This window comes from Orycteropus afer, unplaced genomic scaffold (genome assembly GCF_000298275.1).
Source record: "Orycteropus afer afer isolate SDZICR_OR568_19922 unplaced genomic scaffold, OryAfe1.0 scaffold00323, whole genome shotgun sequence".
Classification (NCBI taxonomy): domain Eukaryota; kingdom Metazoa; phylum Chordata; class Mammalia; order Tubulidentata; family Orycteropodidae; genus Orycteropus; species Orycteropus afer.
The window spans coordinates 3,119,831-3,135,712 of NW_006921910.1; the positions used below are offsets into that span (position 1 = coordinate 3,119,831).

General features: G+C 40.5%; 1 protein-coding gene across 1 annotated transcript in view; it reads right to left on the reverse strand.

Annotated features, from left to right (window-relative positions):
• WDR82 (WD repeat domain 82) overlaps nt 1–15,859 on the reverse strand; it is a 16,389-nt gene extending 530 nt beyond the window's left edge. The window contains exons 1-8 of the mRNA XM_007952049.2: nt 15,699–15,859; nt 10,831–10,928; nt 7,709–7,775; nt 2,896–2,995; nt 2,257–2,373; nt 1,889–2,044; nt 1,378–1,447; nt 730–872 (exon numbers count right to left, since the gene is read on the reverse strand). Coding sequence (XP_007950240.1) covers nt 730–872; nt 1,378–1,447; nt 1,889–2,044; nt 2,257–2,373; nt 2,896–2,995; nt 7,709–7,775; nt 10,831–10,928; nt 15,699–15,859 — 912 coding nt within the window. The remainder of the gene's footprint in view (nt 1–729; nt 873–1,377; nt 1,448–1,888; nt 2,045–2,256; nt 2,374–2,895; nt 2,996–7,708; nt 7,776–10,830; nt 10,929–15,698) is intronic.
• Between the last annotated feature and the right edge of the window lie 23 nt (nt 15,860–15,882).

Here is a 15,882-nt window from a genome sequence, read left to right on the forward strand (position 1 = left end):
AAAAAAAAAAAAAAAGGAATGCTGTCTAAAAGGTAGGGGGCCTGAGTAACTGGCTTTCACTGCTAATCCACTAGGTGACCTTCCTGAGCTGTAGCAGTTTCCAAAGACTGGACAGGAAAGTTTTTTGTTTTCTTGGCTTGGAAGAAAAAGAAAAAAAAAGTGTGTGTGAGTGCAATGTACTCTGGGTAGAATGGAAGTAAAATGGCCCACATACAAATTCCTAAGATATCCCAAGAAACTGGAGGCTGAGACTCACTAATCCTTTGTTCTGTTAGTGTTCTCTAGGAAGAAACAGGGGCCTGAAGAAAATTCTAAGTGGTAAGTTACAATTAACTCTAAGAATTTCTGAGGAATTTAGCATAAGCTGAAAGAAATGGAAAAGTGAAAGGCTGTAGCTACAAATGGCTAGTTCAGAGTATTTTAAGGACTAAAAAGTTGATAAGTGTGATCCTAAGTAGTCTGGGCCTAAAACCAGGGCCACAGTGAAAAGCAGCCTATCTCCCAGGAGCTCAGAGGTGATCCCAGATCACAGAAGAATAAAAGTGAAAGAGCAGCCCAACCAGAGATCAGATAACAGCAGGTGAAACAGGGAAGCCACAAGTTGAGAAGCATGGACCTGGGTGCTTAGAACGTGTCTAATATTTAGAACACACCTTGCTGTGCTGTCAGGCCATCTACTTCCCCAAATGGAAAGTGTCCTTAGGTGGACATCCCTCATCAATCACATACCATGTTGGAACATGCGCTGGCAAAGGTCATGAACTTGGGGTTGAACTGCAAACAGGTGATGGGGCCTGTGTGTTTTCCATCCAACACAGCTACTTTGATACCACTCTCTCCATTCCAGACATGGATCTTGCCATCCTCTGAACCTAAAGAGAATGACCAAGAAAAGTATGACAGCTCAAGACACCATGTTAAAGAATGCTTTGGAAACGAGACATGGATTGAGTTCTAGAGACAGGCTGAACTCAAGGGCCTAGCCCTCAGCAGAAAGTCAAGAGGAGGGAAAGGCAGTGATACATAGTCACTAAAACAACTTGAATGCAGGGTTATCCTAGGAAGTTGGCATTACCTATAAGATAGTGCTTGTAGAGTTTAACCTTAATTCTAGCTCAGAGAAGGACTAATTCTCATTCAAAGAAGAAAAACATTGATACCAGTTCCCAGTAAAGAGAATACAGAAGTCAGTACGGTTTAAGTACATTACACCTTTAGCATAATGTAAACAGAAATATAGACATTTGAGAACATATGCCAAGCAGGTACTTTCACAATTAATTTAGTAATAGTTAATACTAACAAAAAGAACTTAAATAAACGAATGTACAATACTAGAGAAATACCAAAGCCAATGGGAGGATAAAGGAACCTCACCAATCATAATAAACTGGGAGTCTGGAGTGAAGGAAGCCTCCAGTGTGACAGCTTTACTGTTGGCATAACCCTGAAACAAAGCAGAGCGGTTACAGGGCCATTAACAAAAAACAATTGCCTACGAACACTGACCCAGCAAACACCACCTTCCTTCCCACAAGACCCTCTCTTGCTCACCCACAGCACCACCAAGGTTCCAAACATGGCCACCACCCTTATATAAAATTACGCCCGCCTCCCAGCTCCCTATTGAGGGGTATGGCGATGGTTTACAGTCAGCAATTATTTAGTATCTAAACACCAAACCTGGGTCATTGGGTGAAAAGTGGATGTGCTCCACTGCCTCAGAATCCAAGGGAAATGAGTATATAAAGAGGAAAAGAATACAAGCCCATACCTTGATCAATCAGTGAGTCAAGGTAACTGATGGTCTCCACCAACCAGCCAACACAATTCTCAACCCAGGATGTATGAGCATGGAAAAGGCCACACTCAAAGGCGGCCAGCTCACCCCAAATGTGTGCATCACTACTCCCTTGAACGCATCAATGAGACGGATAAAGCTGCCATTGGTGGAGATGAGGATGAGTTTGCCATCATTGCTGAACTTCAGTCCTGTCCACTCACAAGTTCGATCGTATTGCATCTTAAAGGTTGCAAATGGCCCCTGAAAGAAATAGCAGCCCCAGGGCCCAAGGCACACTAATAATTCCTTCTGCAAGAGCCAACTTCCATTCTATCCCTTTACACTCCTTTTTGACTAGGGAATGCAGAGAATGAAATATGCCTCTGTCTCTCTCTAAAAAAGGCTCTTAAACACCCACCATCTCACCCTTAAACACTTCCATGTCAGGACTGCTCAAAGATTCAGAGATGTACCTTATCAAAAGAACGAAGATCATAAAGTTTGACCATTTCGGAATTGACACCTGCAGCAAAAATTAACCCTTCCGGATCAAAAGAACAAACTGGCTTGCCTTGTAAATGCATGAGGCCCTAGGGGGAAAAAATAAGACAAAAAGTTAATGAATCCAGGACCTTAAATGATATAACTTACTTTTGCCAATGAAATCTAAAAAGGGATTAAGAACAGAGACCAGCCTACCTACCCACATAAGGAAAAATGCAAACAGGAAACTAACTAAAATAAAGCTTTTTTAAAATTAGGGTTCTCTCCTCAAAAAAATACGGTCCTCATTCTGTACAAATGGTTTCATATCAACTCTAACTGTACAATATTACAGACAGTGAGACCAAACAAAAAGAAAACTCCTAAAGGCTAAAAGTTATAGCCCAAAAGACCCAGAAAAACCATTTTAAGGCAGTAAGCCACAGAGCATAATGCAATGTACACTACATTGCGGTCAATTTGTTTACCAGTTACTACCAGAAGAACAAGTTCAAAGACTCTGGGATCCCAGAATGGAACCACTTCTTTCCCCCTCCTGAGAGGAAGAGTTGATGATAGAGACTATTCAACAGAAAATGCTCAAAAAGTGTAACTGTGAATACCATTACCTGGCAGTTAGGTGACCGAAGATCCCAGAGTCGAATGGTCTTATCAAGAGACCCAGAAATGAAGGTGTCATCCACAGGTGACATGGACAAAGCCACCACCCTGCAATTATCAAGACAGGTAAGAGTTAAAGCAAAATATGAGCAAAAGAAATGGATGTAAACACCTACCTATATACATATAAAATGCCCCAAACTGCCATTTTAAGAAACAAAGGTAGCTAGTATATTGAAAAAAGCAGCTTAAAGCTACAGAATAAAAATGTATGATTCGAATGCAAATCAAAACCACAATGACATACCACTTCACATCCACCAGAATAACTATAATAGTTACCATATGACCCTGCAATTCCACTCCTAAGTGTATACCCAAGAGAACTAAAATCATATGCTCACATAAAAACTTGTACACAAATGTTTAAAACAGCATTCATTGGAAATTAAAAACAAACACCCTGTAGATTAACTTTTCAGCCAAACAACAGACAGACCTATAAAGTGAACAGTAACATCAGGGAAGAACACACTCCTCAAAACAATAAACCATATAAGACCAAAAGGGAAGCATTTGTCCAGGGATAAAGCTCAGAAGGCAAGAAGGGATAAGAAAGAAGGACGAAGGGAAACAGGGAACACAAGGAAAAAGTGGGAAGAGTGCTATTACATTGTGGAGATTGCAATCAATGTCATGAAACAAAGTGTGTATAAATTGTTGAATGGAAAACCAATTTGCTCTTCAAACCTTCATATATAACCCACAATAAAAGTGAGAAAAGAAAACAGAATACAGTACTGATTCATGCCACAACGTGAATGAACCTTAAAAATACTGTGCTAAGTGAAAGAAGCCAGACACAAAAAGCAACAAACAGTTGGACTTCGTTTAGGTGGAATGTCTAGAAGAGGCAAATCTAGAGACAACAAATAGACTTGTGATTGCCAGGAGCTAGGGGAGAGGGAGATGGGAAGTGACCAGTAACAGGTAGAGGGTTTCTTTCTGGGGTGATGAAAATGTTCTGGAACCAGATAGTAATGAGGGTTGCCCAACTCTGAATATACTAAAAATCACTGAATTATACACTTTAAAAGAGTGATATTATGGTATGTAAATTCTATCTCAAAAGAAAAAGTGTAATTTCTTAACTAGATGTTTGTGGACTGTACCAGTGTTCTCAATCTTGAGCAGCACAGCATCACCTAGAAGGTGATGGGTTCAAAGGGACTGCCAGGCCTCCAAACCAAGGAACTGGGTCCCATGAATGTTTGGTTGTACATAAGCATCCACAGCCACTGTGCTCTTTAAAAAATTATCTGCATGAAATGAACTTGACAATGGCAACTAAAAAGGTTGGATGAGAAGCTTAGGGGGGAGTGAGTTTAAGAAAATGGTGGGATAATGTGGAGAAGGACAATAATAGCGGTAGTACAAAATGAATAATTTAACCAATGTCAGTGAATTGCACACAGAGATATTACTGAAATGGTGTCTTTCACTTCCTCGGAAGGAAGATGGGGCAATCTACTTCCGTAGTGATACTGCCTCGGAAACCCAAGGAGGGGTCGCTATGAGTCGGGTACGACTCCACAGCACATAACAACAACAACATGTCTTTTACTATGTATACTTTCAGCAAAATAAAAAACAAAAACAAACCAGATCGCCGAATCCATTCCCAGAGCTTCTAATCTAGTAAGACCAGGGTGAGAGCAGAGAATCTTCATTTCTAACAAGCTTCCAGGTTATGGTGATACTGCTGGTATCACACTTAGAGAATCATAAGCCTGATACAGGCCCCTCTTTACTGGTTATACCAAGAGTCATTCATTCACATAAAAACATTTCTTCCAAATAGTTCAACTAACATTTGCACTAAACCCACTGCCGTCGAGTCGGATCTGACTCATAGTGACCCTTCCTTGGGTTTCCGAGGCAGTATCACTACAGAAGTAGACTGCTCAACTTTCCTTCCAAGGAGTGGCTGGTGGGTTTGAACCACCAGCCTTCTGGTTAGCAGTCAAATGCCTTAGGCGCTTCTCAAAAATGTACCAAGATATTGTCAAAAGGTAAAATTCCCTGGGAATGCTAAGGTGGTAATAAAACAGAGTGACCAGAATGTATATGAACATGTAATTTTATGCCATAGCATTCAAGCTCTGAAGTTCAAAAGTATTTGGTACAAGGCTCTATGCTGAGAAGTGCAGGGAACATAAGAGCAAGATCTCAACCCTAAGGAAAGGAAGTTTTACTGTCTAATCCAGATAGTTATCCAAGAGAGGCCTTCTGGAAGAAGCCGCATTTAAGGTGCATAGGGTTCAATGGGAAACACCTCTCTAGAAGATAACAGACAAGAAGGCATGAGGCCCATCCCAGAAACAATGCTGAGAACAGAGTCAGAGGGAGCAGAACTGGCTCCAAGGGGAAGAAATAGATATACCTGGGAAGCACAGAAGCTTCCTGAGGCTGTGATGTGGTCAGAGCTGTACTATGGCTGCAAGACAGTGGGGGAGGGGAGATCAATTAGGATTTCACAATAATCCACCTGACAGGGCATGAGATGGGGCAGAAGCAGAGAAAAGTCAGGAGGAAAAGTGATACAGGAGGCTAAACCTAGTTAGAATCTATAGGCTTGGCAACTCAATGGATGTGAAGGCAGGGGAAAGGAGTGAACAAACAACAGAGGCTTTGAGTCTGGGAAATTAGAAGGCATGGAGATGAAGAAACATGAGGCAGACAGAGAGGAGCTGGGCCAAGAATATAATAATGAGGGATGGGGAGTGGGACCTGTCAGGTGGGGACATGGAAGAAACATCTAAGTAGATGTGTATAATGAGTAGATACGTAAAAACACCTGTGGGTGGAATGTGACTGTGGAATTCAGGACAGGCATGGGCTAATAAAAACACTGATTTGAGAAGCCACCCGAGTAAAGGTGAATGAAATCAGGATGGAGATGTTTGAAAAAATACTGAGAGAGGGGGAAAAATAAAAATAGGCTTATTTTACAGTTAAATGGAGAAAAGGGGGCCATGACTAGCAAGAACATAACTAAGATGGAAAAAGTCAGCTACAAAAGAAAGTAAGTTTTATTGAGAGGTGGAGCCTCATCAAAAAGTCCAGAACAATAGATTTGGACTAGAGATAGGGAGAGGAAAGGGAAAGGGCTTAGTGGGGGTTAGGTGGGAGGGAGAAGAACATGGATATTCCTGAAATTAGATTGAAACAGTGACCTGACTGTAGAGATGAAGATGTGTAGATTATTCTTTCAAGTTTAATAGTGAAAAGAAATGGGTGACAGGGTCAAGAAATAAATTCAAGATAAGGAAGAACAGGTAAATTTGTAGACAGCAGAGGAAAGGACAGTTAAGGAGATGGGAACAAGCAGAGAGGGAGGGAAAAAATTAAATTATTTTAATTATTTTTCAAGGAAAGGGTTCCAAGAAAGGATTTAGGTAAAAGGGATAGAAGTGGGGGGGGGGGGCCGACTCACTTTAGATGGCCGTAATTGTCTCAAAAAGAGAGAGACAAAGTCATCTATTAAGAAATTTTAAACAAAGGTAAGCCCCCCCCCCCATATACACACATAAAACCCCACTGCCATCAAGTCAATATGGACTCATAATGACTCTGCAGGACAGAGCAGAACTTCCTCATAAGGTTTCCAAGGCTGTAAATATTTACAGAAGCAAACTGCCTCATCTTTCTCCCACAGAGCGGCTCGTAGGTTTGAACCACTGACCTGGTTAGCAGCCAAATGTTTTAACCACTGCACCACCAAAGCTCCCTTTAAACAATTAATTAACCCTTAATTATCAACAGTACATCTGTGAACATTAATTTGATTACAAACCAGCAACAAAATAAAACAAAACCTGCTTATCACAAGTCATCCTTGTCTGGAAGGATATAGTAACCAACAGCTGTGACTTCCCATCTTCAGCAACAAAGTAAGGCCTTGCCCAACCAGCAGAGCAGCTTACAACATGGGACTCCTGTCAGGTTCTATACCACTCCAAGCTGTACTGGGTTACTGTATATGTGTAAGTGAAACAAACAAACAAAAAAAACCAAACTCACTGCCATCAAGTCGATTCAGACTCATAGTGACCCCCTTTGGGTTTCCAAAGCAGTAAATCTTTATAGAAGTAGATTGCCCAGACTTTCTCCCACGTAGTGCCTGGTGGGTTTGAACTGCCAGTCTTCTAGTTAGCAGTCAAATGCCTTAGGCACTAGGCCAGGAGAGCTCCTTTGTAAGTGAAAGGAGGAAATCCCCCAAGTAATTAAAATGTCATCCAAGGGAAAAATGTCTTTAAGGGTCAACCAAAACTTGGAAAATTGGAGGGAAAAAATTGAGGGGAAGGAGTGAGGGACAGAGAGAAGCAATTTGCACATAGAAACAAGCTTCTTGTCTTTCAAATCCTAATTAAGATCTTCAAGTGGGACATTTTCATGTAGGGAAGGGGCCTGCAGAATAGGAGCCACCTTTACTGGAAGGCCTCATACAAGCAAAACAGTCCTTTCATTAAGAGATATTGGAGGTTCAGGGTTCCTAAATACCAAATGTAATCTTTACTGCATATCTTTATTCTAAATTTTTCCTAATAATGTTTTAAGTGAGATTTTTAGTTCATCTGTGAACTCCTACCTCAGCTCATCAAGAGTTGACTGAAGGGAGGGTTAACAAGATAAGATTAAGAAAATGCCAAAGAGCAGGGAGGAACTAGCTTCAGTTCACTAACAGAATCTCTCCATTCTTCTATTCTCTAGGAAGCCTCAAGGACAGAGCTATCTACTTCTACAACACCTGGGTCTTACCTTTTGCTATGTCCAGGAAAGTATCTGATGTATTTATTGTCATGCAAGGACAGGTAACGAATAGTATCTGTAAGAAGAAAATTAGGCATGATGATCTACTATTCTAAAAGGAATCTGCTTTCCATTTTCATCTTCAAAAGGTCAAAGAACCAATTATTATTGTTATTCATCATTGTTCTTTAATGTTGCATAGGAACCGGTTATTTTTCATAACCCAAGCAAGATGCGGTAATAACAGCAAATAATTTCTCTCCACAGGTGAAGAAAAGAATGGGAATGTACACATTTTACTTAATTCAAAAACACGTATTTTAAATTGACAGCATATAGAGCAATGTCTAACATCATATCATTGTTCTACTACCAATCTTTGGCTTCTGCATAATTACAATACAACTTGCCTTGCAAATATACCCTGACCAAAAAGTATGTAAATTTTCAGGCATTGGTCTAATGTGCCCATAGTGAAAAACTCTGAAGGAAAATATCTGGCTCCTGAGGAAACAGGCTCAAAGAGGTGAGCAGCCATGCTAAGCTGAAGGTTAGGCCGGACACTGGTGGCAGATTTTGGTCCAGGGTTCTCTAAAAGCTTGCCAACCCCACCCTTGGCCTCATCTGAATGTTCAACTGGATAAACAACTTATTTTGAAACTGAATCAAAAGGAAATAGTATTCTACTACTACTTTTCTAATTAGCCAACTAAGCACTATTCCCATGTGCATCAGGTAACATTATTTTAAATACTTTTAGTACTTTTTTTTTTAAAAGCAGTCAAAAGGAGAAGTGAGATGTAGATTTAAAAGATCTGAAAATAAAGAACTAGATGGTGCCTGGCTACCACTGTCAACCACTTGGAAGGGGACCTATGTAGGAGATCCTGGATGTGGAATAAAATTCAAAATCATTTAAAAAAAAGGACGAGGTTTGCTGGTCTGACAGAGCCTGATGGAACCACTGAGACTATGGCCCTTAACTGTCCTTCAGGTCTGGAACTGAACCCACTCCTATGGCTTCCAGCCAAACAAAAGACAGGCATATGAGCTGAACAGGAGTGCATGGGAGGGAAGGACACAGGGAAGAGGTGATTATGGGGAGAAGCGAAAGGAGAACTGTTGCATTGTGGGAAATTGCAGTCAATGTCATGAGACAAAGTGTATGTGAGCTGCTGTATGGAAAGTGAATTTGCTCTGTAAACTTTCACCCAAATCACAATTTAAAAAAAAAAAAATCTGAAAATATTTAAAAATCAAACTTATGAAGTATACCAAGTCACAGCAGTGAGATTTTGACAGTATTAAATATCAAAGGAATAAAACTACATACAAACAAAAAAACATTATCAAAGGAATAATCATATAGAGATTTGTGCTTAGTAAATGGACATTCAGAAAATCCAAATGATTCTGAGGTTGAAAACAGGGGATGGTGGTAGGTGAATAGACAGCTAAAAAGAAAAAAATTGCAAAGAAGGGAAGTATTCTGTTCCTAAAAGATCTAGGAATAAACAACAATTGTTGAGAAAGAGGTACTAGGAAATGATACTAAAATGCAAAGAGGAAAACATATAGAGAACATTTTAAGGCAAACAGAATCCAGGAATAAAGGAGCTAAAAACACCAAGTCATCTCAGTAGTTTCACAGGGTTGTTTCCTGATATGAGGGCAGTTAAACTAGAAGGGGAAAAGGACACTCTGTGTGTGTTCCATACCTGAATTCTACATTGTTTTCCTTTAAAACACCTTCACACTTACCAAATGACAACTTCAAAGTATTCTTGGCTGTTCTGTTTCTAGGAGCTACTCACCTGCCCTAAGAAGGAAAAAGACTTTCTCCGCATTACCTGGTTTCCCAGAGGTGAGCAGGGTGCCGCCATCCTCTCTGCCCCACTTGGTAGCTGGCGCGCTGTTCCTGGCAAGGCAGTGGCCTGTACAGTTATCTCCTGTACCGGGTGGTATCATAGACCCTCAAACTGTACAAACTACTACCTCAGCCTGGAATCAGGCAAAAGGAAATGGAGCACTGGAGGAACTCTTCAGGATGCACTCGCGACAGGAAAGGCAACATCCTCACAGCAGAGGCCTGGCAGCAAAGCTGCAAGTGCTACACATTTGCCTCATCTTGCAATGTATCTGGAGACACCTCATTAATCACCCAGAAAGACAGCCCAATAGAAGAAATATACCAGTTTCACATTCTTTGTCCAAAAGCATCAATTGCACTGCTTACTTAGAAAACCACTTCTGAAACAGAGGCATTAAAAGTAGAAATAAAATACTTACTAAGTCTCACTCAAAAAAAAAAAAAAAAGACTTCTGCCCATCTACACTTGATAGGCACAGTAAAAATAGCAGTCTAAGCAATCTCGTTGAATGACATTAGAAAAATCTTTTCTACAAAGAGTGAAACAGTCAATAAACCAGCAAGATAAGTAAAAAAAGAACAAACCATTCACCTGAAGTGTCTTAATGTGAAGTGTTACAACTCAATTGCCAAGAAAATCTAACTTAGAATGATTTATACCATGGAAAATGCAGGTAAAAATAGAGAGCAATTATTACACAAAGAAATTCACAAGTTTTAATTTCTAAGTCTTTACTTGTCAAAGATAGACCAAAAAATGTCCCTGCAATCAAAGATGCCTAAGGTCAGTATACTGTCCTTGATGACATCGACCATAAAAGGTGGGCATATACCTTCTTACGTTTCCTTAAACTACCATACTTCAAAAGCATGTGAAAACACTTCTCAAATATATATTTTGAATGTTAGGGTACTGTTGTTTACCACTTTCTACATCAAATATTCGTTCCTTTTACTTGTTCTAAAAGTATTCCTTCAAATTTCAAGAAGCATAAACCATAAATGCAATCCATTGTTTCCCTTGGACTCCCCACTCTCAGCTGGAGACCTTTCACACCCAGTTCAAAGTCCTCCAAAAGACTAGTTATGGTGCTTGCTTCCAGCATTCTTTCAGTCAAAGCAAGGGAATTAGCATTGCTAACATCATAGGAAAATATTTAAATTAAAATAACTATAATGAAAGCAGTAGCCATCACAAAGATCCCATGAACAATTTAATTTAACAAAGGAAACCATGACCTTACTAAAAAAGCTTGCTTACCGTCTATTTTGTTAGAACTGTAAACCACTGTGTTTGCCGCATGTGTGTATCTGATGAGGTCCACACCGTATTTCTTACTGTACAGGGTTCTCTTTGGTCTGAAAGGAAATGAACAGAGAAAGAAAACCATCAAAATCTTCCACCACCAAAATTTAGGATCTCTATATAAAGAGGGGCTCTGGTAGCAGGAGCTCTGGTAGCATAGTGGCTAAGACACTTGCCTGCTAACCAGACGGCTGGCGGTTCAAACCCACCAGCCACTCCTCGGAAGGAAGGTTGGGCAATCCTACTTCCGTAGTGATACTGCCTCAGAAACCCAAGGAGGGGTCGCTATGAGTTATCGGAGTTGATGGCACATAACATAACAACAACAACATATAAAGAGGAGTACTTGGTGATATATGTGGCAAGGGTGAGCGTTCTTTGGTAAGCTCTAACACTGGGGGGGAAAAAAAAAGAATTTCTTCTAACAAAAGAAGGAAACAAACTAAATCAAGTACAAGAGCTGTCTAAGAAGCCTCTTGCCTCTGAACACCTAATGCTGAGATAAGAAAGTGAAAGTTATGTCAGGGACCTCAATTCAACTTTCAAAAGTAATCTTTTGAGTAAAAAAAAGTACATCTATTTGGGAGGAAAGGCACACAAAACAAAGTCCTAAATTTGAACAATTAGCGATATGGAAACTCCAAATCAAAGAGGTCAGGTTTTTCTTAAAGCCATTCACTTAGAAGCTTTTTCTTCAAGAAAGCATTGATTTATCACAACTGAAACTATATGCAAAACTGCTTGCTTTTCCTAATATAACCTGCTTCTCTCTATCCTGTAAGTCCAAGGCTCTTGCTGAGCCTTTTATTATTATTTTATTTTTGCAGTGTTCTCTCCCCTCCCCTCATACCCCTGTTAAGCAACAAAGAAAGTTTCCTTCCATATATAAACCTTTCCTGCACATTTTACAATAATGAACGAATACAATATTTATCCTTCTGTGACTGACTTATTTCACTCCCTTGCTGAGCATTTTAGAAGAGTCAATTTCTTCCTCAGCAAAACTAGTCAAGGCTTCTTCTATTTTTTAATGTAAAATCATGTTTCAAAGCTTAGAGGTTATCAAACTATTTGTTGATGTTCCTTGAATACTTTCTTTCTGCTACAGAACCTTGAGGGAGCTCTGGTGCTGCAGTACCTAAGACATTTGACAGCTAACCAGAAGGCTGGTGATTCAAACCCACCAGCCACTCCTCAAAAGGAAGATTAGCAATCTACTTCCATAGAGATACCTCCTCAGAAACCCAAGGGAGGGGTCAACTTGATAGCAGTGAATTTGGTTTTTTTTTTGTACAGAAACTTGGAAGATCTGCTGAAACAGACCTCAGCAAAATCTTTAACCAAAAACTGCTTCATACTGCTTAACTCAGATAAAACTGTTACCCTCCAAATACCTTATGTAAAGCTAAATTCCAACGCAGAACAACCACCCTCCCATCCACACCAAGTCAGAAAACAAGAAAGCCTATAACATGATGTTCTACACTTAGGTCCTGGAAGGATTCATAAATCCTAAAGCAACGTTTACCGAGAGTTCGTTTATGAAAAAGAAAGAAGTCTACCTCTCAATGTAAACTCTTCTTGGAACCTAGACACTAAATAATCAGACAACTCATAAGCCTTAAGAAGTCGATCATTTACCTTTCCAATTATTAATATCAGTGAGGCCAACATAAAAACCTATTTCCAAATGAAACTTCTCGCTTCTAATACATTCTTACCTTTACTGAAATAATACCTTACCTTCAAAATGATCAGCTCAAAGGCTACCTTGTTGACTACCATCCATTGTTCTGCCATGGGGTTACTGTGAGGTAACCAGTGAGTATGTGAAAAAGTATGTGTTTGCACTCAGAAGGTAGCTGACTTTGCTTTTACCAGTGGATTGAAAAGCTTATCCTGGTATTTCAGCTGGTCTACAACAGTGAGGAAAGAGCCTGAAGAGCCAATGTTAAACATGTGGTGTGAGAAAAACTTTCAGTTGCACTTATACATGGTCTGTGTGTCTCAAATTTATCAATAATACCAACCTAAAATTTGTTTCCAACAATGGAAATCTATTACTAAAATATTTTCTTTCATATTTCAAAAATCTTTAACCAAAAACATACATTGTATCCATTTCAGGGGGCCTTTTACAAAGTTCACATATAACAGTGTGTAATCTTGTCTTGAACTATGGTTATGGAAATCAGGTATGAAAAAAAAAATGTTAAAGCTTTCTCTGACTAGTTTACATCAACCACCACAAACAATATCCTTTAAAGTTGAAAAATCAATCAACGGATGAACTCTGTTATAAATAAAGGTTAAATGAACAGTAAAATGAAAAATACTACACATAAAGAATCTTGTTTATCCATTCTTAAGCTTCCAAATTCTAAAACTAGTACCACTTAATAAAGATATTATGCCAGAAAGGAAACAGTACTTTTTTTTTCCCCCAACGTTGGTTTGATGTACACTAGTAGCAAAACTTTTTTTCACATTACCAATCAGAATTACCGACTCCTAGAGGTAATTACTCCTTTGAGGTAATGGTAGTCTGATACCCAGAAGTCATTTGAACAATGTCACATAGATGGTTTAAGGACAAACTCAAAAACCAAACTCACTGCCATCGAGTCGATTCCGACTCACAGTGACCTCCACTGGGTTTCTGACGTGGTAAATCTTTATGGAAGTTGTTTGCCCAGTCTTCCTTCTACGGGAGTGGCTGGTAGTTTGAACCACCAACCTTCTGGTTAGCAGTCAAATGCCTTAGGCCCTACACTACCAAAGCTCCTTTAAGGGCAAACTAGAACCCAGGAAGACCCAGGTTTCCTAACTACTGTACCAGGTTGTTCATCGCACCATAGGTCACAAGGAAACAAGGTCATAATTGATCAAAGAAAATTGAAAAGAGCTTGTTCTATTGTACTGTATCAATATTAAATTTCCTAATTTGGGTAACTGTTATGTAAGAGAATGTTCTTGTGCTTAGGAAATCCACGCTAAATTGCTTAGGGATAAAGGGACTTGATAACTCCAATATACTCTAATGGTTCAGGGGAAAAAAAAAATGCAAACATGTAAATATATTTAGAGTGATATAGCAAGTGGGGCAAAATGAAATCAATTGGTTAAGCATATGGGAGTTATTTGAAACAATGTAGCTTTTCTGTAAGTTTGTAATTACATGAATTGTTAACTGAATTTTACTTTTAACAAGACAGAGCTTCAAGTCACTATCATCTCTCCCAACAATTCAAAATTATACCATATTTGGAGACAAACTATGAATGAGGATATATACCTCCCTCTCCTCAGATGCCAGGGAAAGTTCTAATCTGTGCACTGCTTAACAGCAAGCAAGCCAGCTTCAAATTACTTCTGGGTCCAGGACCCTAGAACTCAAACTCCACTCCAGCTTTAAACTTTACTCCCTCTTCTAAGCGGATTCAAGTGGTCAGACCTGGACAGAAATCTATTTACTAAATAAATAACAGACTCCAGTAACTCAAGTCTCTGTACAGCTAACAATTCCCTAACTCCCATGACCACCACTGCAGGCTACCCTTCTATACACTGCAGGCAGATCGACTCATATATAAAACTTTCTCAAGAGTCTTGATGGAAAAAAATTAGCAATAACATTACAGCTTAGACCAAACCAGCACTACTTTAGATAATCAAATTACAAATAAACAAGTTCCAAAAAAACCCACCTGGAGAATTAGAGAAAAGACATAACAAAATGAAGTCTGACAAAACCAGAAGCCATCACATTAAACATCTGCAAGCCGGCTTGAAGAGGGCGCCTGAGGGGAAATCAAATTTCACCTAAACTACTTTCTGCTCCAAAGCACAAACTCTGGAAACTTAGGATGGCGTCAAGAGAAAGCAAACTCACAGGGGTGAAGCCAGGCTACAAGGGGCCCCAGGAAAGAGCTGTACTTGTAGATTCTGCAAAAAGATGTAAGTGTGGCGAGTTTCCAGAGGACTTGGGGCAACAGAAACGTTGCATGCTCAGACTTGGAATCTTCATAATTCCACGTGGACCGTAAAATGTAATCGAAAAGAGGTAGAAAACCTTAAATTGTTATACGATGCTTTCTTTGTTCTAACCGAAACCCACATTCGGGTTGGCATGGGACCGCCAAATTTTGAGTCTGACAAAAAAGAAATAATAGGAGAGGAAGGAAGTTTCAGATGGTGTTAACAAGTTCACTATAAACGTGGGCACCAAGTCTGGGTAGTAACAAAATGGGTTGGAGTAGGAAGGAACGGGCAGGGGGCTCAAAGAGACACTACAAATAAAATCCTGACAGCTAAGAACTGCAACCACGCGGCCTCACCGCACTAAGAAAGGCCGCGGGAAGCTGAGGGGTAGGCAAGGATGGGCGGAGTGCCAGGGCTGAACTGAAGTCACCGAGGAGAGGGCAGAGAAAGACATGACGCTGGTGAAAGAAGCAAGAGCAACCCCTGCGATTCTGCGTCGGGGCCAGAGCCCAGGGGCACCTTCGACAGACTCTGAAGAGCCGAAAACGCAACCTGAGGGGCAGGGGTAGGCGGACCGGGCGTTTAAAGGTCAAGGTCAAGGTAGGGTTTGGCAAGAGATACAAAAACGCTCTCTGGGGCGGCCAAAGACATAAGATGATGATGATGATGATGATGATAATGTAAAGAAAGGTCTCCTGGACGACTGTGGGGTGTAGGCAGCCCTGGCAGGAGCGAGTGCAAAATAGGCCGGGGCAGGGAGTCAGCGCGGAGGGTGGATCGCGGGGCGAGTGCCCGCCAGGAGAGAGATTCAGACCCGGGCCCGGTGCCACCGCCGCACTCACTTGCCCTCCTGGCAGTCATAGAGCACGATGGAGTCGTCGTCGCTGCTCGAAATGACCGTCTCGCCGTTGGGGCTGAAGTCGAAGCAGTTAATCTTGTCCGAGTTCTCGCGAAACACCTTGGCGACTCGGAAGCTCCGCAGCACGCTGTCGGTCAGCTTCATGGCGGCGGCTGCAGGAGGCGGAG